General features: G+C 36.0%; 2 protein-coding genes across 5 annotated transcripts in view; one reads left to right on the top strand and one right to left on the bottom strand.

Moving 5' to 3' along the window:
* Positions 1–6,253, top strand: part of IMMP1L (inner mitochondrial membrane peptidase subunit 1) — a 33,065-nt gene extending 26,812 nt beyond the window's left edge. Inside the window, exons 5-6 of the mRNA XM_032189206.1 lie at positions 1,382–1,492; positions 6,171–6,253. Of these exons, the coding sequence (XP_032045097.1) occupies positions 1,382–1,492; positions 6,171–6,239 (180 nt within the window). The 3' untranslated portion in view covers positions 6,240–6,253. The remainder of the gene's footprint in view (positions 1–1,381; positions 1,493–6,170) is intronic.
* A 988-nt stretch (positions 6,254–7,241) lies between these two features.
* DNAJC24 (DnaJ heat shock protein family (Hsp40) member C24) overlaps positions 7,242–24,700 on the bottom strand; it is a 33,446-nt gene continuing 15,987 nt past the window's right edge. For 3 of the 4 annotated variants that reach the window (XM_032189207.1, XM_032189209.1, XM_032189208.1), the window contains exons 3-4: positions 17,123–17,261; positions 8,462–8,688 (exon numbers count right to left, since the gene is read on the bottom strand). In XM_032189207.1, coding sequence (XP_032045098.1) covers positions 8,489–8,688; positions 17,123–17,261 — 339 coding nt within the window. In that variant the 3' untranslated portion in view covers positions 8,462–8,488. Of the gene's footprint in view, positions 7,555–8,461; positions 8,689–17,122; positions 17,262–24,700 lie in introns of those variants that run through there. The other variant, XM_032189210.1, reaches the window with a different exon arrangement.

Here is a 24,700-nt window from a genome sequence, read left to right as displayed (position 1 = left end):
CAGTTCTTTTTGCTAGTGTTAGAGGCAAACTATTGGTTCTTCACCTGGATGTTATACGTTTGCCACGGCTCAACAGAAGGACAGTTGGGTAGGTTGCCACTCTTGGTTCCTGGTCTGGTAACAGCCAGGACTACACACTACAGTGGTGTTTTTTTCTGTTTAGTCTGTTATCCTAGAATTCTGTGTAAGTAAACTACTGTATTTATGAGTCCGTGGGTCTTGTTTCTAAAATATTAATGTTTACACTGCTCAGACTGAGTTTTGTTTGAAATCTGGGATTTATTTTATTTTTGTTTCTCTATTTTTTGTTCTGAATTTGTGGAATAGTAACCTTTCAACTCTGTATTTGGTTTTAGAAAAAATGTAAATTGACTTAGAGTCCATGTTAAGTGTTACCTAGATTGAGAGTATGTTACTACTTGCATTTTTTGGCCTGCTTTAGAATTTTCAAAACAAAAACAGACTAGAAGGACAATTACTAAACATTTTACTTGGTAACCTGTAAGAAGTTATCTATATATTTTTTTTTCTTCAGTCAAAAGTGTCATATATTCCAAGTAGAAATCTTAAGATACACAGTAGCAACTTTTTCACTTAAAAAAGCTTTGCACTCTTATTTAACTAATACAGCCACGTTGCTATTCCTCATTTTGTCAGTGATTTAGTCAGTGAATGCCATGAATCTACGGTATGTAATATAGTTAATGCATAATATATATAGGTAATGAAAGGTCTTTGTCGTATAGTATAAGGTCACCGTCATTAATTTTCAAATTATAAAAAGGGATTTGCTGTTTTGTGATCATCATTATTGCAATATAATGTGTTGTGGATTCTGCCTGCACATAGAATGAACTGTGATCTTAATTAGAACTTTGACAAGCCTACTCCGATAAAATGATGAGATTATTCGTAATTGATGTCACAATCAATTACCAGTTAGTTCATCATGAATCTACTAACAGGTCTAGCCTTGGTGCTGGCCCCAGGATGTTGATGAGTGTGTGGCTGCCCTGTTCATGCTGTTACTGCGACAGGAGGGCAGATTTTCAGTCAACATCCTAATGACCTCTTTTGAAGTCTATTAAATTAATGACCCTGTCACATTGGTCTAACCTCTTACATCTTCATTTTAGATTTTTTGTTGCAAACCATTGTTTTTTGAGCACATGATAAAACAGATACTTTGGAGCACTCCCTCTCATCCCTCCAAACCTGGCACTGTGTCTTATTAGATTCAATAAAAAATTAGTTCATTATACATTCATGAAATATAGTATACAGAAATTAGGCAATATAAGGCAATATAAGGCAAACAATGCTTAATACCATTTTATTCTGTTTTCCTATTACATTTCAATTCAATCCTGCTTTATCATAGGTGCCTAAAGGACACGTTTGGTTAGAAGGTGATAATCTCAGGAATTCTACTGATTCCAGGTGCTATGGACCTGTTCCTTACGGACTGATAAGAGGACGCATTTGTTTTAAGGTATTTACAGTACCAAAAATATTTGCATTAATACATTTGTAATGCCTGTATGTTAGGCATTAGCATTTGCTGCCTTAACTGTCTAGCCAAAGCAAATGTGAAAGAGAGCTCAAACACATAAGACACTTCCGTCAAATGATATTTCAACAACATTTTGGTCAATGTTTAGTGAGAATTTTTGAGGCAAAATTAGTCTTTTTTTCTTGAAAACCATTCTTTGAGCAGTCAATGCCTCTGAAAACTGAATTATTTCGCAAGCAAATCAAAACCTTATACAAACATAGACCACTGCATGAAAAATACACTGCATCCTTACCTTGATTCTTGCTTTTGCAAAATGGTAGAAAAGGGCAGCTTCATATTTCACTGTTACTGTAATTTGAGAAATCCAGTTCCATAGTGGAAAAAACAAAGATGGAAGAAAATGTTATGGTTCTAGGACTTGCAAACACAATTTAGACGTGTGCACTGGCCTTGCTGCTTTTTAATGTGTGAAAAATCCTTAACGGTAAAGTCAAATCTGTGGTACTGCAATTGTCCTCCACTTCTTTATTAAAACAAAAACAAAAAAGCTTTGATTAGCGCTGTATTGTATAAACCTCCATGGCTCCTTCTCCTGTTCCAGTAATTCTACAGCTTTATTTCATATTAAATTACCTTTTCATGTTATCTGCATTATTAATTTACTCATTTACCAAAAAGAAGCTAAGGCAACTTCCTCTCCATAAGAAGTTTTATCTAAGAAACAAGGGAGAATGTATAGAGTTATGTACCAGCTTTTCAAAAGCTAAAGTGGAGACACTCAGAACAATGAAAAATGGCTTTAAAAACTGTTCTCCATATATTGCAACACAACCATAAGTTTAATTTAGCACAGCTGTATTACACGCACAAAGGAGATCAAATATAGAAACTTTGTTAAATTAGAAAGATCTGTTAATAGCTTTTAGGAACACAACTTTAGACTTTTCAAACCAACCAACCAAACAACAACAAAACTCAATCTTGCATCTCCTGACCATCATCACTAATTGCTTATTAAACCTGAAATAATATGTCCCCCTTACCACCACTAAGTTTTGCCTGACCTCTGGTCCTTACGGATAGCATTTGCTTTGAATTCTACCCTAGTGTTCACTGAGGGTTTCTTGTTCCATCTCTGTATTGTTTGCCGTACCACGTACACCAGAGCTAAAAATGCTAACTCTAAATAGAGCTATTTCTATGAGAGTCAAGTTTTAGCTTGGATTATTAACTGGTAGAATACAGATCATGCTAATATACTGACAGCCCTTTTAACTGGAATCTGGTATTAATCATAAAAATAAACAAAAACTAAATCACCACCTGTAATTGATGGGTTAGGACTGGAAAAGAAAAATGGTGTTTACTACTTTAAGGAGACTGTTAGCAAATAATGTACATATGAATGATCCAAGAATGTGGACAGCCATAATTTTTCACAGTATACCTCCACAGCGATAGATTTGCATTCAGCTTGTACCCTACCAAGCAAGATGTTTGAAAGACTTTAATGAGGTGACTGACAGGACTGACCTCTAAGCTGAGGAAGCAATAAGCTTCTAAAAATGAATGGAATTTACACTACAGATGTTACATATTGAAGAAGTACTTTAGAACTGCAGAATATCATCTGTTTAAAAAGATGGTATGCCATCAGTTGATCTTTCATCAAAATAATTTTTTAAACCATATTTTATAGCAGTTATTTTATGATGATGCATAGGCTAGTGATTATTAACATTTTAATGAGATTTATTTTATTTTAAAAATTACCTTTTTATTTTGAGATCTCTTTATTTTTTTGAGATCTCATTTGTAATGAGATATGGTACCTACAAGAGCAAAAAATTACTATTTTTCAAAAGATTGTTTATAGTTTGAGTTGTTTATGCTAATTCACATCAGGTTACAGTATCTAGCTGTTGTATGTTGCTATCAATCATTACAATGAAAGGCTGCAGAATACAGCTTTTCTATGTGGGGGTAGTTAACGAGTAGACCACTGGCCAAGAAAACCATTTTTAAAATGTAGTCTGTGAGAGGCTTGGCTTCTCTTTCACGAAAAATCTCCTACTGTCTTGAAAATCAAACCTTACATGGTTTTCTCTTACACTGGAGTTAGGAGAAGCAGATACAACAGTGCCTTTTGAATCCTAAATTACATTTGTATTAACTGATGCAGAGAACTATTAACAAGAGAGTTGTTGCCAATCTAACTTGGAAGTAAGGGATTTCAACAGAAGAGAGTATGTATTACATTTGTTTAGGCAATCTGTTCTTGGCAAAATATAGATAAACTTCATAAAGAATTAATGTTTACTTGTGAAGTTTAGACCTAAAATTCTCAATGTTGTTGCACCAGTTTTTAACCCATACAGAAGCAATGATATTTGAATGCTTCCCCCTTTTTCTCCCTGCAAGCACATCAGCTGCCACTTAGATAGCCAAGCTCATACCATAAAAAGACCTCTGAAATATAAGAATCTGCCAATTCAGTAGAACCCCACTGAGGGGAGGACTCCCTGCTTTGATAGAGCTCACGCTTCATCCTGTCCTAAGTAGGATATTCTGTGCATTCCCTGGACATACGCTTCATGTCAGAAATAGACCTACCGAGCAAGTGTCTTCAAAAGAGCTAGTTAGCCCCATTTATGCCCCATCCATCAGATCAGATCGATGTAGGCCAAACCAAAGAGGGCAAAAGGAAACAGCCGCTAATTGGACTAGCCAGTTTGAACCACCAAGTCAGAGTCAACTTCTGTCATAAGTTGAAGACTTGGGAATTATTACACAAAATGGCATGTCTTTGTTCCACATGGAAAGAAGATGGAACAAACACTCTAAGTAGTTTCTCAGATTCCCTCCTGCATGCAAACTAGATAAAACATTTTCATTCTAAATCCACCGCTAAGAATACTGTGATGAATTTGAAACCAAATAGTCCAAACACTATATAAAACATCTGATTACTGTCACTGAAAGAAGGTCAAGTTGCAGACGGTGTGATTTAAATAGCCTCAAATTAGTTGTGTAGTAGCAAATGGCCTAAGAAACTCCCTCCTCTGGGCATTTACTCAGATCAGCTTGCATTTCATGGAATATTCCTATTTCCTTTTACACCTGTTTTCCGTTGAGGCCAAAGAAAGACTTGACACTCACCCTGCTGCAGCAGAACCTTGAATTCTGTAGCTTTACTTCTAGCCAAGACCACAAATATTCTTCTGTTATTGTTTCATAACACTATATTCTTCTCTGGAACTTAAAATAGCTCACTGTTAGTATGCATGTAGAGCCATACGTGTATTTTTGTGTGTCAGCAAACGTTGCTCCTGCTCTTCCTTAAGTGCATTTGCAAAAAAAGGACGTGTATATTCAAAGATACTTGCTCAAGAGGTCTCTGAGTCTTTTCCAGATCCAGAGAGCTTGAGGTCCTGCAATTAACTCACTCATCCTTTTATCTTCTCAAGGGCCTAGGTACAATCCAACTGATTTCTGTAACTTACCACAGCAAGTAACTTACCACTAGAAGGGGCCTGATGAACACAAGTCTAGGAAACTTCTAGCAGCACATTGTACCAGTCTAGATCCAAGTAGATGCTGTCTCTTGCTTCTCAGTCTCCCATTCTTACTGGCCTTTGCCTCTTTTTTACCACTCAGGAGCAGTCATGGAGACTGAAATACTGAACGTTGGCACAAGCTTCCTCTTGCAAGCTGAGAAAATCACTTTTTTTACTCCACACAGAAAGCAGAAAGGCTCTTTCTGTGCCGTGGATGTTCTGTAACTTCAGTTCAAGAGGAATTTGCTGTTCCTGGAAGGTGACTGCATACCTTCTATAGGATCAAATTCTAAGGAAAAATGAGCAAGATAAACACCATACCAGCAGATCCTTTTGGAACAGCGTAGCACATCATCTTCCTTTGTTTAAGTCGCTTCATCTTGAGCGGGGGGCATGAGATTTTTACAGGCTCTAAGCCACTGACGGGCGTTCATTCTTCAGCATCATTTCTTTCCCTGCTGATCCCCTTGTGCTCAAGGGAGACAAGGTGTTAAAGAATGTCCTCCATTGCCTATTTATTTATTTATTTTTGTTTTGCATCTAAGGCCAGCCTACATGTAATTAGTGAATGTTCAGAGGAAAGTACCCCTGGGAGCGTTCAGTAGTATGAACAGCTACGTGGTTAACTTCTGGAGAGAAAGTTCGTTCTTACTGTTGAGCATCATGCTCTGACACTTGTGCTTGTACTTGGATCATGATTTGTGCTCTTTCCCTTTATCCCATTCTCAGAGGAGCTCCATTGGTTGAAACCCCCTGACATAGGCAGGCATACTCCTCCTTTATACCCATTTGTATGGTATAAGCTTACCTATAAATCCTTAGATTTTTTCCCCCCACGGTTTAGTGTTTGCACTGAATTACTTATATAAATTAGTGTCGTCTACAGCTGCTATAGAATTAGGATTCCTCCTCATATGCAATATATATTAATCCTAGTAAAGAAAACATATAAGTAGGAGAAGTTTCAATGCTTGTGCTATAGCCTCCCAATCAAAAAGCTGAAAAATGGTGCAGTTTATGAAAAGCTTATAACATTAACAAATGAAAATATTGAACTCTGGGTTGGGATTAAAATTTCCTGTTACTTCATTTTACAGATATGGCCTCTGAATGACTTTGGATTTCTACGTGCAAGCCCCAATGGCCATAGATTTCTTGATGATTAAAAGAATGAAGTGTCTATTGCCAGCTTCCATATTATTTTATACTGAAATAAATTGAGTTATTTTTATTTAGAATAGACACAAGTATTACTTGACAAAGATGTCTCTTTCTGAGATTACAACTACCTTGAAATCAGGAATGATACACCGCTGCCATCATCAAAAATGACATGCCTCTTACTCTGTTTCCTCTGGCTATTCACAGTAAGTGCTTGGATTTATTTGAAGTTTTGTATTTTCCTACAAAACAAAGTTTACACTGACTGACAGTAAGGGATGAAGGTGGCAATGCACTATTATCACACATCTAGAAACACACTTAAGTTATATCTACCTTCAGAAGTATTGTGGCACACTAGGATTGAAACAGAAGAGTAACAACTGGCTTCAGGATCTGCTGCCCATTTACTCAAATGTGGTTTGTAGGGTTTTCTTCAACTAGTTTGAGCCGGTATATTTCCAGCAGGGATCAAAGCACAAATTCCTGGTTAGTTTTCATCTATGGAATGAAGACTCTATTCATTCAGATGATGGATGAAGTCAATTCTAAAGTATACTACTGGTCCAAATTGAAAAGTTAATGTAGATGCACTGTATAGTACAGTGAATTGGCAGTGTACCTGCTACGTGGTACAGTGCCTGCTAGATCTGCAACTCTGTCACCTCTTTCTAAGGCTTAGTCCTTTAAAGATTTTAAAGGTGACTAAAATATTTAGCACAGAAATAGAAAACGTTCCTTTTTCCCATTAACGTGCTTTATTACTCATTATGTTCAAAGCATTCTCATATGTATGCCTCCTGATTAAATTTTGTCACCTGAGCCTTCAAAAGGATTTAACTTAAGAGGTAGGGCCCAACCTGCAGCCGATAGACTGAAAGAAGCTACTTTGCTGGTTGCTGGGAAAGAAAGGTCATTTAGATCATGAGATACAGTCCAGTTATACAAAACAGCGTTCTGGTTCTTTTTTAATAAATTGTTCTTTAGTTGAAAAAGAAATTAAAAAAAAACAACAAGCACCATATCCTCAGAGTTATGTTAATAAATAAGTAAATAGGCATATTTCCTCTCTTAATTCCTGCCTGAACTTGTTCTTGCAGCATCCCCCTTTTCTTTAACATACATCCCTTAGAGGATACCGTCCTGTTTGTCCAACGTTTTTAAAGTTCGTAACTCAATGTGCACGATGGAACAATCATTGAAGGATCTCAATAACAAGTGAACATGTGTCACAACAAACCAAAGATACATCTTTGGTTTCACTCTCGGAGACTGCATAATTCCCACCACATCGGCATGAAAGAGTGTAACATCGTTCATCTGCCAAAAAAAACAAAAAAAGAAAACAAAAAAAACCTTTAGTGCTCACGATGAATCAAGAATTTATTTTGGATTATTCTTCACAGAGCTGCTCTTGAAAAGAAAACAATTTGTGTGTGACCTCTCACTGCTGGATTGTGAATGTCAATATCTATGTTACCGTTTGTTGTCCAAGCAATCGGTATATTCTTAAAGTTTTTTTTTTCCTGTGACTGTGAGACAATCTTAATGCCAAACAGCCAGGGTCAGTGTACTCTCTTTTAAAGAGAAAATAATAAAAAGGAGTATGTCAGTGAAACAGACACGTATTAAAAGGGCTACATCAGTGAATACTTGAGAATGAGAGCTTGATTCTGACAAAGTACCAAAATCTTTAGAGAACAATTAAGAACAAATTGAGGAGTGTTAGTAATACAGATGTCAAACATGATTCCAGAACAAACTCCTAACTCAAAAGAAACGTAAAACAGAAGAAACAAAAGCATTTCTCCTTACTTAACAACAACAAAAAACATTAAGAAAAAATAAAGCAGCCATTACTCCAAAAAGCAAGTAAATGATAAAAACTAGAGTAACATGAAGGAGAGAAGTAACACACTGTCAGGTAGAAAAATCAGGTAGAAAAAAAGTCAACTCCACAATCACAGAAAGAGCAAGAAGATGCATGAGATGTTCTGGGAGAATCCAGAAAGGTGAATTCACTCTACAAAGCGAGATGTAGGTGAAAAGTGGTCCTGCAAATTCTCCATGCCCAAAGAGAAGAGAAGGAGGAGGAAAAAAAAAAAAGAGGGAATGCAAAACAAGTATCACAAAGGCAAGTCCCAATTCCAACTCAACAGTGCTATTTTCAGTAGACTTTAAGAATATAGTATTGACTGGAACTAACAGAAATAGAAATATAGCAGGTGACCACGGAGAACAGAGCAACTAGATCTCAGGAAAATATAAATAAGGGGAGAGGAAAGGTTAAAAGTAAAATAAGACAACATAATGGTATGAGACACAGAAGAAACAGAAAGCATTTCAAATGACAATGAAAGGCACTGAGAACAAGGCAGCACTCACCTTCATTCCAGGACATATCCTCAAGATAAACCTGTGCATGTAGTGGCCATTCTTTTGTCAGATTATCTTCTATAAAGAAAATGGTGACAAATGTTCAGCTCAGGTAATATATAAGTTCTTATTTTGTTCTGCTAAGTTTGCACTTTTTTATACTTAGCAGTAAATCTGGTCCCTACGAGAGTTAAATCTAGCCCTTATAATCAGTGAAAAAAGCAGTTCTCTAAAATTTCCATCTCTGCTGAAATATGTCACTCTGTAGCAAGGAGAAGTGAATGGTGAAGATGTGTTACTGAAATTAGAGCACTACTGGAAACAGTTCTTTCATACGTATCCCAGATGATTACGTGAAATTAGGGCCAAACTTTTGTTTTGATATGAACACCCTTAAAAAGCCTAGCTGTAACTAGGCTTCCACAAGCTCTAACTATGGGTGTGTTTACCTCTACTTTCCACAGAATCACAGAACGGTGGAGGTTGGAAAGGACTTGGCTAGATCACCTAGCTCCCGAGCTGCACAAGAAAGGCCAGCTCGCACAAGCAGGGCCAGCTACAGTAGGTTGCCCAGGACCACATCCAGGCAGGTTTTCACCATCTCCCTATGCAGTCCATTCTCCTTTTGAAAGGAGGGGCCAAATAAGAACCTCTAAATAAGCACAAAATAGATGTTCAGGTTCCCTATTAGACGAACACTAAGATTCCTGGAAAATTACATACCTAACAAAAGATAAACAAAGAACACTTTTAGGGGAAGATTAGTCCTAGTGTTCTTTTTATAACGAAGAGACTCTCTCGATACAGAAAGAATGTCAGTTCTCATCTGCACACCTAACATCTATTGCCATTCGAATCCCTAGATTCTTCCAACATTGAACACAGCATGAAAATAAAAAGTGTGTAATTCAGTTCAAATTGCCAAATGCTAATTATGCAATATAAATACAAATTGACTTTTGTAATTTATCAGCATATTCACATTTAATGTCCATGGTTCACACCAGGTTAACAATGTCAGATTTTGCTCAAAATTATATGTGGTAATATTAGAAACAAATCTGATAACCTACTTCACCAAACTTCCCAAATGCTGCCTGATACCTGAAGTGCCAAATCCACAAACGCTGTAGTTTCTTAGAGAACCAGGAATGCCTGAAAGCTAAACTTCAGCACGTACACAGAAATGTCTGATTTGGCAAGACTCAGTGGCTTAGTGCTTATTTCAGGTTTAAATGCAGTTGTTATTGAGAAAGTAGCCCCTTCCCTAAGATAACTAATTTTTTAAGTGAGTTTTCTTGTTTAATAACATGAAGTTTACTACAAAACACAATGTTATCAACTGCTTTCTATTAAAATTAAGATGGCAGTGAAAGAACTTGTTCTTCTAGAACTACTTGTTGAGCAATGCTGGAAAAGTCGGAGTTACAGATTATAGCTTTTCTTAGTTCCCAAGAGATTGCTCTACCCAACAACTAGATTGTAAGGTATTCTTCTAAAGGGTTTCCAGCTTCTACTATGCAACTGGTCTTTACTCTGGACTGAAGAGGATAAAGAAGGGGACTTCACAGCTACCTCTTCTAACCATGATTTTAGAGGTTTTATGTGCATCTCCTTGGATACAGCATTATCCAGGTAAGAATGGTCTCCTCTTTCTATGCAAATTGTCACTATGAAAAGAAATTGACCAGAACAAAGAGGGCACAACACAGAGATCAGGTATCTATAGTTTGGTGATTAGGGTTCAGCTCCTGCTCCCAGAATTTGTATGAATTTTATTCAGTTGTCATTCAATGTAAAAAAATATGTATATATATATATATGTGTCTGTATGAAAATAAAACCTGCGAGACAGCACATTTTGTACACTGCTATACTGACAGATATGATACTAGCCAAGAAGCAGGAGTTTAATCTATTTAAGAACACAGTGCAGATAGAATTCAAATATCATTAGGACATTAACATTTGTAAACCTTTCAGAAATACCACTAACAATTTTGTTTCAATTGAAACAACTTTTTTTTTTTTTTTTTAATATCAAAAAGTTCCAGGCTTTATTCAGCAACCAAACTGCTATCTATTTTAATTGCAACTGAAACATATGCTATAGATCCTTAAGAGTGAATTTCATCTACATTAGTTTTAAAGAAGATTAAAACAAGTATGCCTCTTTTACAGCAGGCCTTGTGTGAAGTGAAGATTTCTCCTCCTCTTTTTTTTAGGAAGAAAAAAACACCACAGTGATCAAACTGAGGTCTACCCAGCTACCTTCCTTCCTTCAGGTTTCCCCACTGCAGTGGAAATAAACAGTACTGAAATTACAATGACAGTATGCAAAATGCAAACACTTCCTATTTCACTTTTGTGTTTTGTTTTGTTGTTTGGTTTTCTTGAGTGCTTAGGAGAAAAAAATCACAAAGAAAAATGGTCTCTTAGGTGGTAGGAAGAATCCATGTTCTTAAGCTTCATTTATAGGTAGCAAAAAGTTGAATTAAAAAGAGATCAGGCTGTTCTATTTGGCATTCATGAAGCGGGATCTAACTTAAAAGAAACTTTATAGGATTGGAGATAGAGCTCTAGGACATGTCTTCCTATGACCAGATGGGCCATATGCCACCATGAACTGATGAGATGCAAATTCACAAGGTTACCATGCTTTCTGAGTAAAGTTTCTCATGAAGTAATGAAGAAGAAAGCTAAGGAATAATCTGTCCTCTTTCATATTCCAAGTATAGCACAGTACAAAGCCCAGCGAACAGAATTTCAACCAAACTTTCCATTTCATTAGTGCAATAGTAATTAAAAATTATCAACAGAAAAAAATCATTGCTTATAACATTCCCTAACTGAACTGAGACGGTTATTCCAACTCTGAGTAGACTCACTGGTTATCTCAAATTTTCAATTAGTACTCTCAACTTGAATACGTCTCCAGACTTCACACATAATCCAGTAATCTCTCGGTCATTCCATTTTGTATGCTGCAATTATTTGCTTGTTTACATCAAGCTGGAGAAACTTACTTTCTGAGTTGAACATAGCTGTTTTATTTTCTCATTCTCAGATTCAATACACTATTGAATCTAAAATACCTTAGGACAGCACAAATAGATCTGGCTTACTATTTCAGAGGCATATCTCAATATGAATTTGGAGGACTTACAAGCAGAACCACAAACCTAATGGTTTCACAGAGTATGTTAGTTACTCTAATATTCCTTGCACTCTTCCTTATTTTATCTACATCGTTACTCCTCATCTTAGAGCCATGTCTCTCTTGGTGGTGATTCTCTGAAATAAACCACTGTCTGATTGTCATTCCCTTGCAGGATGAGAACACTACTTAAGACTGGTATTGTTACCAGTACTGAGTTAGGCTTAGCAGGTTTACTTACATGCAATACATGCTCAGTCTGTAGAACAGACTTTTTGAAATGCATTTCTGAACAGATCCAGAAAATTATGATAGATAATCAGGTCTGCACAACTCGAAAAACAAGTTTTAATTCACAAGAAGTACAGCCTGCCTGATTTTGCCATCTATTGGATTTGTCCGACAACAAGAGGTGAAAGAATACTGCAGCTCCATTGTCTCAACTGCAGGATCTAAGAAAACACTGGCAGACTCATCAGAGAGGTTTATGAGCCTGCAATTCAAAGAGATTAAAAGGAAAAATCTACCGAGATTCTTTCAGGCTACAGAACAACATTAAATAACTATTAGCGGCATGGTTCAGTAAAGCTTTACTAGAGCCCTTGCTGGGTCATTCAGAAATTGTAAAAGGGGAAAGGTATTTAAGTTTTACTTGAGGATACAATAAATATTTCTTGGGCTATTTAAGGCTGAGTTGTAGGAAGGGGGTCGCAAACAGTAAATGGAAATTTAACCCCTTTAACAATTTATGGTAATAGTAAAGATGGTCACAGTACCCAAAAGACTCTTCTAACTATTTGTTGTATATTCTTAGGATTGATTTAAAAAGAAAAAAACATTACAAAAGTTATGTATTATCAAATGCAAATTCATCATAGTACTCAAACCCTGGATATTTACAAAAGTTCCTTTTTTTTTCTAATAGTCCATGTATTTTTAAACAGTAACTGAAGTTTGAGTCTGCTATGTAAAATAAAATTAGCATACTTTAATCTGAGATTATAAAAACTTTTTTTTAAAGAATTTTCATAACAAAAAAATTTTGTCCAAAAAAAAGCTTCAATTATAGCCAGTGCAGATTAGAATCAACTCCAAAGTTAATTGCAGTAAAAGGGTTGTGTTCCAGCATGAGGTGAGGTCTACAGCCATAAAATCCATGGCTAGAGAAGAATATATAGTTATGTCACTAAAGAGTATGACCTAGCACACTGAAAGGCCCAAATTAACAGCCATGCTAACAGCTTAGTTTTGGTCTATACATATGTTTTAGAAGAAATTTTCTTAACAAGAAACAATTAAAATGTACTGTGTTATTTTTTTCCCCTTGTAATAAGGTAGTCAAGGTGTCCCATTATCATTTCAGTTAGCTATTAAGTGTGTTTTTGTAGGCTTATGTCTTTCTTTTCTGGCTTATTATTCCAGTGGATTTATAAGCTATTCTTCTGGCATCTTGTTTTACCAAATTACGTAAGGTATCTTGATGTTTAATGCAGTATCATCCCTTTATAGCAGGAGGGAATTGCAGATTAAAGGGACAGTAACCATCTCCAAAACAGTCTCTTCAGTTTCCTATAGTAGAAGAAGAAGAGAAAGGAGCAAGAGAAGTAGCAGCTAGCTTTTCTTTAGCTCAGTTTTTCACTTAATTTATAACCACACCTCTGTAAGATGATGGAATCTATAATATTTTTCTACAAGTGTAATTCAAAAAATTGAAAATCAAAAGGAGGTACATGTTCAGATGAGAACACATCCAGTGGTGATTACATCCTCTAACCTAGTGACACTTGCTGTTTATGGACACCTCTGTCCATCATCACGTATGAAGACACATTATGGAGTATAGAACCTTGCTGGAGCCATAGATGGAAAAAACATTACATTCTTAAATTTCTCCCACCTCTACCCCAAAAGAATACACCAAACAACTCATTCTAGGGTCAGTCTCATTATTAATTTTGCTTTACTTGCTACATCTAGTGACAGAAATTAATCAAAGTCACTAATTTATTATTTTTACTTGTGACCTATTAATCATTTAATCTTTAATAGAAAAAAAAATAAAAATAATTAGTAAAATTCCTTATCTTAATTATGCGATTGTTTAGATACACGGTTCCTCTGTATTTAAGTTAGCAAAAATCCACAGAAGATGCAAGGCTGCTATTCATAGGGACCTTGAGAGGATATGGAAATAGGCTGACAGGAACACAAAAGGGTTTAACACAGATAAAGTCCCACCATAGGGATGGAAAAACAAAACGCACCAGTATAGCCTGGGAGACAACTGACTAATTAGCAGTTTTCCAGAAGATAACTTTGGGGTTCTGGTGGATAATAGGTCCAACACAAGTTAGCAGGGTGCTCCTGCAGCAAAAGCCAACCATGTACTGAAATGAGGAGAGGGCAGCCAGCAGGTGAAGGGGGTGATTCCACTCAACACTTTTGAGATCGCATCTGATGTCTTTTGTCTGTTTTGGGGCTCCCTGGTACAAAGTGCTAACTTACAGGATTAAGTCTGGTCGACTACCCATATGGTCAAAGGCTGGGAAACAGCGTACAAGGAGAAGCCAAGTTTGTGTTTTCCACGGCTGCCATCAGCCGTTTGGTTACCTCTGTCCATAGAGGTAACCAAATTAGACTGGAGAAAGTCTGAACAACTGATCCGTGCCAACTTTGAGCAGGAGACAGGTAAGGATGACCCGTGATTTCCTGCAAACAGTTTTTTATGCTTTCAAACTGTGACACAAGCATGTACTTTCAGGGCTCAAATGACTTCTGCCATGACAAACTGCAAAACAAGTTGTTTCCAAGCTAAACTCAATGAAAGAATATTTGGTAATTATTATTGTCAGACTTGACTTTAACTGTATATTCATCTTTTGAAAACGGAACACCAAGCAAAGAATGGAAAATCTATTGAGGGAAAAAAGCCCACAGGTAAACTGTGATGCAACCTTTTTTCCATCCCCCGAAGACCATTGTGATACTTTTAACAGAAGTGCAGTATTAAGATAAGAAAGCACATTTGCTCATTATTCTCAAAGACTCAAAAAAGAAAAAGAAAATAAAAACCATATAGCACCACAGAGTTTAAGCTTCTCAGAACTTCTCTGGCTACTGAATTCCTGAGCTAAGTAATTAACAGCTATTTTATGTAACATTGCAAAGGACATGCAAATAAAAATCTGTGCAATGAGAAAAAGACTACAGTGCAAACAACTTCTTCCTGACTGGCAGCCACACACACATGCACACTGGCATCCTTCACATGCTGCTTCCTTGGCTTCGCAGTGTTACTAACTTGCTGTATTATCTCTCTCATCACTATTCCCCTTAGCTGCTGTCTCAGTTCCTTTGTTTCTGTGAGCCTTTACAGTGGTGTCTATGAATTTGTCTAGAATCATGACTTCAGAAGCAACTTGACAGGCATTCAGAGAATGAGATTTTATTTCACCATCATTTTGCTGCTAGGGAACATGCTGCAGAGAATGCATCGACACTGCACATGCATGTTATGTGACTGGCTTCGTTTAAAGCACTGGATCCTCGTTGAATAGGACCTTCTATGTTAAAATATATCCATCCCATTACATTACTATTTCCAAACACCTGTGTAGTTTTCTTTATTTACACAGTTCTGTGTTGCTGCTGTTTTTTTGTTGTTGTTGTATCCCCCCCCCCCGCCCTCCCTCTCTCTTTCTCTCTCTGTCCAACGTTCTTGAGTTGGCTTTTAGAAGAACTTGTCTAGATGCAAAAGAATCTCAGTCAATACAGATAGCCTTCAAAATACTGTAAAATAAAATAGTGAAAACTAACCTACAGCAACATCCTTAAATACCATGGGTAAACAAAATAGTTTATTAAATCCTCATGTAATTCTCTTTACCTCAGTGAATTAACCTGATCCAAGTAAATTAGAACATTATGGTCTGTATTAAAACTTTAGGTACAATTTGCTATATACATAAAAGGCTTATAACTTAGTATTACATATTTCAGTTTTTCTATGCATATATAATTTATGAAAATGGCAGACAGCTGATGCTGCAATGCTGGAAGTACAATAGCATTGTTCTGGCATCACATGCGGTATTTGAAAAATAAGTTTGAGCTAAGTTATTTGAGTTTGATCCATCATACTCTTTATATCAGAAATTAGCACAAAATCCATTTTTTTCCTTTCTTCTTAACTATCTTTTCATTATTTTTTTTTCCCCTTCCACTCCCTTTTCCAATACCCACACAAAGCCTGAAATACAAGATTGTTTAGCTAGAGAATTCATACTGGATATACAGTTATATATCACCCTTTTTATCCTGCAGTGATGCATATCTACCAGAATGACTAAGCCTTTGTCTCTCAAACTTCTGGTATCCGCAGTGGCAGGGGAGTTAAAAATCAGCACAAGAGAGAAAGGTCTGATGGTGTGCCAATGTACAATGGAAGAGAATTCAATAACAAGCTGCAGAGACAGTGGGCTTTTATCAGACACATTCAAAAGTGGTGGTGGCTACACGTCAATGCTGGACCGGAGTGTGTTACTGCAGAGTGCGACTGAGTGTTTTCCCCACAGGCAATACACTATTATTGACTCCCCCCATTAACATGTAGGGTGGATATACATTTATTGAAGGTTCTAATGGAAGGCTGAGGGACTCCTATCCGGAGGCCAGAGCAGAAAGACAGCCTATCACTTCATGTAATGGTAGCCCATGTGTGACAGACCTGACCTACATTTCCCCCCTTTCTTTCTCACAACAGCCTGTCACTGTTTTAAGAAGCTATTTTCTGAGAGGTATAAAAAGAAATGCATGCTAGAGCTGCCTAGTTAATGTGTTATATTGGAATATTATTTATAAACCTGCTTTAAAAAAAAGACTAGTTTAGACTACGCATGAATTATGAAAGCTACCTTAACACACACAACCAGAATGTGCCTTAATGATTCTGAAGTGCTTATAAATCCATACGCATTGAACGTTAAACTGAATAATACCTATATGTAAAATACTGCAGTGAAATGGAGTGTAAGACCTGGACTTAAGAAGTTAATACATAATGAAGCTGCCTTAATAAAAAGAGTTAAGGTCTGTAATTAGTATAAATTCCATATTCAAACTATTAGGAATAACGCCACCTAATGTTTTGTTGGAAGTAATTCAATGTTTTCACTAGATAATGTATGTGTAGTGAAAGCTATAAATAATGGATCCACATTAGAAAGTAGGACAAGAGTGAAAGAAACATTTGGTTCAGCAACAAACAACATTTTAAAATACCATCTCACTACTACTCCCAGACCCTGCTTATTTAAAGAGCTGCTGCCACTACAGCACTCCTTGGCAGGAACCTACCACGCTGCTGCAGGTCATACTCTTTTTTTGTCTCTTCGTTCCCTAGAATTTTCCACGCTTGATCAATTTCGATGAACCTCTGCACACGCTCCTCCATTTCTCCTGCTGGCACATCTGCCTGCTGTTTGTCTGGATGATACTGCCAATCAAAAAAAATAAAATATTTTGTTTAGAGTTGAGGGGAGTGGAAGTGAGGAGGGTGGGAGAGGAAAAATCAATAATGCATTTGATATTCAGCTAAAAGGACACTGAAAAGGAAGAAGGTTTGAGCTAAGGTGCCAAAGGAAGGGAGATGATGATGCTGGGCACAAGAGAAAACTGCCGATTTAATTAGACCACTGAAATGGCAACAAAACCACCAGTGGCACAAATGTCACCACGTGCACTGATGGCGTTTTCTGGATAATTTGCTGATGAAATCATTGGTCTTATGGACGATTTACCTAGAGAGAGGATTACTACCACAACCAGAAACAGGTACATCCAGAGGACTATGACACAGGAACAAGAGCAGATGTTGTTGATGTTAACATCTCTTGTAATATTACACATGTAGCTGATCTAAACAATGTTTAGTTAAGGTTACTACAAATAAATTGAATGTTGTATTACGTGTACTTTTTTTTTTTTTTAAACAGTAAAAAAGAATACACATGATCTAATGTAATTTATAATACATGTAAATCTACTTTTGAAAATATGCCTCAACATCTTTAATTTCTTCCAGTTCAGTGAATCAATAGCCCTTCCAAATATTTAAAGTCATGGATCACTGGCTACAAAAATTGTGTCATTTTAGTTAAGAAATGGTTATTCAAGGACATAACTGCAAGCAAGGCCATGGTAACACTTCTTAAAAACCATTTGTAACTACTGGTTCTGAATGGAGCATTTTGTCTTCTTTTTGGTTCAAACGTCTACTGAAAAGTAACCCTCAAAACTTGTATCTTCCTTTGAGTTTAATTAACCACCAATGATTTTACTTTTGTTAACTATATTTTAAATTGCTCAGCATACGAGATCGATAACTGTGAAAAAGCATTCAAATCAGCAAGTTGCAATAATGTCAGACCTCTCAGCTGTTACCATGTTATAAATCACGATATCTCCTATTCTGGAGCTCTGACGTCTGCCTCTTATAGTAACATTAGGTTGGGCCTTAAATTGTACTGAAAATTTTTAAGAATTGGAACACCTGTTACAGAAGTGTTTGGCTGATTTCTGATTAGCCAAACTCCTTTGTTTTAGTTTATAATTCATTCTAGAAAGAAAGGAATACTAACACAGGGTGTACTTTATAAGACAAAATTTGAAAGGAGTCCATTTGGGCTCTAATGTACGTAACTACCATTTGCACTGACTCGATAAATCCCTCATTCAACTAGAGGGAACTGTACCTAAGAGCTAAATGTTCATGTTTGATTTTACTTTTTTCCCCCCCACATATCTGTATCTTTTTCCATATACACCTGAGCATATGTGCAACCTGCAAGCTCAAGTACGAACTATGTACACAAATGTGTATTTTTGGCCCACCAGATGAGTAAGGACCCTTTAAGTTACCTCTGCATTGAAGACTAGCTTGCAACTTGCTGAAAGTACGACTGAAGCACAGTTGTGACCTGCGAGTTTCTCTCATAGTTATCCCTTCTTATCTCCACAACTGAAGGTGACAAAATACTAAGGCACAGATCAATCAAAGATTTTTGGTCATTGTATATAGTATTCTAAATAGTCAATCAGAAAACAATAACCTTTAGTTGATAGGTACTAAATTTAGTGTTCTGGCATGCACCATGTTGTACTGTTAAAGCTATTTAAACGCATTATTTCTTTTTCAAATTCATTTTTCTCAAACCGTAGCTTTTCCATCTGTATTTTAATAACATTTTGAACATTGGTGGTTGACTCTATATCATGTGTGGAAGTTTGTTTTTTTTTTTTTTAAACCAATACTTAACACACATACGCAGCAAAACAGATCACATTAAAGGCTTACATGATTTGCTTTTAGAAATGTGATTTCTTGTAAAAAGTATGTTTGTTATTCTTCATAGGAATACTTTATCAAAAAAAAAATGTTACTTCAAAAATTCTGTTGCTATTATTTCAAATTTTGATTCACCCAAATATTTTAGGGTTAATTATAACACCTTAGAAAGAGAAGTTATATGGCTGCTGCGTATTTTTCTGCATTTGAATGATGCAGGCAACGTTGCCCTACAAGCTTCTACCCCAAAAGATTTTTGACATTGCTGCATAGGCCTATTCAAGGACTGTTGTACCAGACTTGGTACCACTGAAACTTAATTAGCTTGATATGAATAGTGGTGCCACAAATCCACTGCTCCTATTATTATATGTTTGGATTGGCCACAAGACCACACCTTCTTGGATCCGTTTCTTACAGATAAATGAAAACATGACTGATTGCCCAAAACAGCACTAAGATTACAAGCTCCTCTGCTGCCAAGAATGTTGAGAAAATACCCCCACAAAACTGCTTACACTTTTCATTTGCTACCTCAACGCTTTCACTGACTGAAAAACTATTCTGGACTGTGTTGGGTGTAGTTACTGAAAAACTGTAAGCCACAAATATCATAAAAATACTTTGGAAAAATAATGAATGTAGAGAAGACAAGGCTTTCTTCATTTAAGGAATGAACTGAATAAAGATTTATTACTCTTCAGATTTGTCCTCTAGCTTCTCTTTCTTATAAATCTGCAAAATTTAGTATTTGTTGCATGTGATTTTTATATTCAAACAACTACATTGTAGAGGATTTACTAATTAAATCCCTCTACTAATTAAAACCCTCTGAAAGTATTTTATTCTTCTTCTGTTGGAGCTATTACTCTATTGCCATCTGATGCCTTTAGTATCCTTTCCATCCACACTAAGAAAAATCCTCAAACCTCTGCTATTATACTTTAAAGCTTTATTTTTCTTTCCAGTGTTTCATCCGAATCTGTTATGGACCTGTTCTCATTGACTCCCTTTTCCTACTCTCAAGCTTGTGCATTGAAATACAAGAACACTTCCATTTACAGCAGAAATCCATTTTTGTTTCAGCTACCCATATAATTCTCCTTTCACTTCTAAGACAACAAATGAGATGTCCTCTTTTCCAGCTGCTTTAGACCCTGTTTCAGGCAGATCAGACACTAACCACAGAGAACACCCTATTAAAGTTTCAACCACCCTACTAACAGCTGATGTTTACAGAATGTTCTCCATCAATACTTCAGAAGTCAATCAACCATACTCTTCTGTGGCATCTTCTCCCATTCTTGGTTGGGATATTCATGCCTCCAATTCTTCCACCTCTCTCTCCAACTTACCCTTCAGGCCAGCTGACTCAACACCTGCCAGGAGTTTTGTTTTGAAAGAGCTTAAATACAACACATGTTTCTGATGGTCTTATTTGGCTTTATTTCTACATTAATCACAGTTGCAAACATATACAAACTATACAATGAAAACAGACAAGCCTGTTTTCTACTCGACCAGTCTCCTACTCGGACTGAACTATTGCTCATCTATGCAATTGCTCTTCTATGCATCCAGTTGTAGGTTCTTACTCAAAATGTTAGTGCCTACCAGCATCTCTTGCAATCTCTCTTCTCAAAATCTGTGCAAGTTATCTTCCTGTCATTCGTACTTGCCACCTGGGCACTATTTCAAGCTGTATTACTGCACTTAGGCAATGTTTATCTTTCTAGCTCTGTATGTGTAACATTTTTAAGGCACAGTATTTCCATAAAAATAGCTTTTTGCGGATCATTCATGTCTTGATTTTTGAACAGCTTTCTTTTGGAACACAGTAGTTGTTGTTTGTTTTGTTTTACTAACATGTTACTACTTAATAGGATGGTATAAAAACATGTAAGGATTTTTTTCCAAGCCTGACAGAGGGAAGGAAAAAAAAGAAGGTTAGAAGCTAGCTTTCCTTTTCATACCTTTACTAGTTGAATTTCTTAACTCATTTTTACTGCTAAACACTATCTGTCTGGAATGTGTATTGCTTTACAGTATGATGCACTCTAGTTACTGTTAAAAAAAATCAAGTAATAGAAATATATTACTTGATCTTTTAACTATTAGAAAACCATTATACAATATATGCAATACTGCTCACTCTCCTGATGTTTATCCTAAAATGTCACATGGTGATAGTACTTCTTGGGGACTCTGGCTCTTGATGTAAGAGTTAAAGGGTGTTTCTTAAGTTTTTAAAATCACTGAGAAAGTTTGAAAAAAAACATGAACCTCAAAGCTGGAGTTCAATTGAGAAACTTCAAGTATGTTGAAGACTTGATCACATTGTTGGTGCTGCACAGAAACTGAAAAGCAGGCTAATACAAATTTAGGCTCATATACTTTTCAATTACAGTATCATTATTTTACTTGTCTAGCTACCTGGTAGTACTGACCTGTCTTATTGTTAATATTCATCAAACTGTACATTTGAGCAGTTTGGGTGCAGTGGATAACAGCATTTCCCCTAGCAAACTGCTCCATCAGATTATAGCTACATAAACATCCAAATGTTTAAAAATTGTTCATAGAAAATCCTAGTTTAAGTAAACAAATTTTATTTCACTGAAGTAATCTACTGCCTTCGATACCTATCACAGAAAACAAAAAAACAAAACAAACAAACAAAAAACAAAAAACAGGCATAATCAACCTTTTTTGTTTCAGTATAAAGGGGTTAAAGTCATGTTCAGTGAGTAATTAACTGAGAGACTCTGAGAACTGTGCAGGTTCAATGGGCTCATAAACTACTTGTCTGCTGCCTCCTTACCAGTTCTTGCAACTAACAGATGCATTGCTTTACATTATTAGCCGATGTCTTCAGAACAACAGTAGCAATTTTTGCTTTTATATTACAATACTATAAATCGGTTCAACTACCAAGTAAAACAATTCCCAAACTTAAACTGTGTGACCTCTCTGTGCACTCTCTCTCAAGCCCTGTTATTTTTATACAGCGTACAACATACTTAGTTTTCACCCACATTACTTATATAAAGAACCTATAGCACATGCAACTTCTACAGTCTTTATTTCTGCCTACTTCATAGTCTGTGAAGTTTGGTTCCTTTTGCACTTGAAGAACTGCAAAATTAATCCCTGGGCTACACAGAAGTTAATAAAGAACACTTGGTCAATAACTGTAAGGATATTACATCTGAATAACCACACCAACAGACCTTAAGAATCCTCATTCCACAAGATAAGAAACTGAGATAGCTGGCTGAGTTTTTGTTGAGCAAATCCAGCACCACAGATGACGAATTAAGGTCCCTATCCTCCTAACACTTGTACAAGTTGCTTAAGTTCACGCAATAAATGTAATAGGGTTGATTGATTTTAATCAAATTCAAATTAGCAAGCAGAAAACTTCTAGTTAAATCAATTTAATGTACGTTCCTTATTGGTGCTAATGAATTTACTCTTCAAAAAGAAATTTACAGCACCTAGTGAGAATCAACTTAATACAACAATTTATTGGGGAGGGAGGGGTGAGACATACAGCCATAGGTTTTATGCTGAACTGTAATCTCTTGCTAAACTGTGGAATACATGATAACTACACTGCATAATATAGCAAAACTTGTGTTCATAACTACTTTTCTATATGAGAAGGTGATGCTTAGAAAAGATTAAAAAAATGCTATTTCTTCTCATCTATTACTTACTACATTACCAAGATATAGCATGTCCCCAACTCCATACATCAAAACAGAAAGCTTTATCTTTTAAATAAGCCTTCCTAAAGTTCAAGCTTTATATTTTTCAGACTAAGGCAAATGAAATAGATCAGCATCAATTTTTCCAGGCTGAAATATGGAGTACTCTCTACTGACTTGCTATTGTTTTGTCTTTCCTACTTCTCAATAGGTCAAGAAAAGCTGTCAAACATTTGGAAAAATCTGCAGCAGCAAATAAAAAGTACAGTTAGAAGGATGAAACAGATGTTACATTAAATCTTGACCTTCTCCCCCAAGAATAATTTCAGCAAAGTATTTTCAGACCTTCCAATTTGTTATGTGCCTTTTAGATTTTATTTATTTTTTGATAAGGAGACGATAATTAAGGCTCTAAAATTCAAAACTAAAGACTGGCACAGAACAATGATGAAACCATGACAGCTGAAAAAAACTGAAAAGTTTTCAGATTATTTTGGACTTACTATCATTACCACTAGTATTACCACCACCAAGCAGTCATTGCTACCAACACCTACAGCATAGTAAATTTCTAAACTATCAGGTTTTTAACTTTGATATTATCTACAGCTTGTGAAATCACGTTGATACATTTATTGGCATGTCTTGAATTCCTGCTTTATTTCAGTAGAGGATGTGTGTCTCTATTTTAATAATAGATGTATTTAAAGCTAAAGATGTACCTGAAGTTCTTAAGTGATTCAAGTTGTACGATTTTAAAGGGATTACTTACATGTGTTATGCACTTTTGCAGGAACTACATCTAATAACTAAATCTAAGCTGTAAATAAGAGAATGATGTAATATTAACATGTGAAATTAACTTAGTATCTCTTAGCATCTTTCTCCCATTTTTCTACATTTGACATATAGTGGTAGCTATTAGAGATCTACAGCCTGACAGTATTTATTCAACATAATGCATCCAGAAATAAGATTTCCAGCAAAGTATGAATTATTTGTTGTTGTTGTGTTAGTGTAAATGTAAGGAAGACAGACTCTTCATGACCTCCAATTATGTCATGTTCATGTCTACAACTACAATACCTCCTGGAACTTGGAAAAATGTCTGTATTAAAAAACAAGCAGTGGTAAAAGTCATTTGTTAATAGTCAGGAAGAACTCAACCCAAACTTTCCAAAGAGAGCACTTCTCCACATCTGGTGGAGCTACTATTTCTTGTGAATGACAGAACTGAATTAAAACTGTAAGCAGAAGAGGTAAAAGTCAAGAAAAGCATGTAAAGGGCTCACTGGATTAACACTGCAAGAATAAATGTCACTGTGGATTAGTATTGGATACTATGAGATATCAGTGCCACACATCACTGTACATGTGGACACGAGTTGGATACTATGCTTTTCAGGGTAAGGAAAAAAAAAACGAGGCCCCTGCCTTGGGGAGGGCCTCAGGAGAACAGTGGAAGCAGTTGGAGAAAGAAACCCAAGCCACTATTTTCAAATAATATGGCCAGATTCATGGCTCAGAATCCAACAAAAAGAGATTTTGACTACTGACTGGAATTGTACAAATCAATACCAAGCCCTTTTTAAAAAGCACATTATCAGTATTTGGGGAGTTCAATTGATCTATTCTTGTATCAAAAACTCGGTATTGAAAAGCCAGTATATTCAAATTTCTGAGTCAGAATTTCCTCTCAGCATCAATGAGGCAGTTTATTTAGTTAAATAGTTAAATATCAGAACTTCTTTTTTATTTCATGATACAAAATACTTTTTTTTTTTAAAAGGCAAAATGCATAAATGTAACAGAAAGCCTAACATGAACTGTCTCGGTCTATATCAAGTTTAGAAACAAACAGAAGCGTTGCAGTAAAAC

The sequence above is a fragment of the Aythya fuligula genome, chromosome 5 (genome assembly GCF_009819795.1).
Source record: "Aythya fuligula isolate bAytFul2 chromosome 5, bAytFul2.pri, whole genome shotgun sequence".
Classification (NCBI taxonomy): domain Eukaryota; kingdom Metazoa; phylum Chordata; class Aves; order Anseriformes; family Anatidae; genus Aythya; species Aythya fuligula.
Note: the sequence above shows the minus strand (reverse complement) of the source record. Positions and strands in the feature narration are given on the sequence as shown.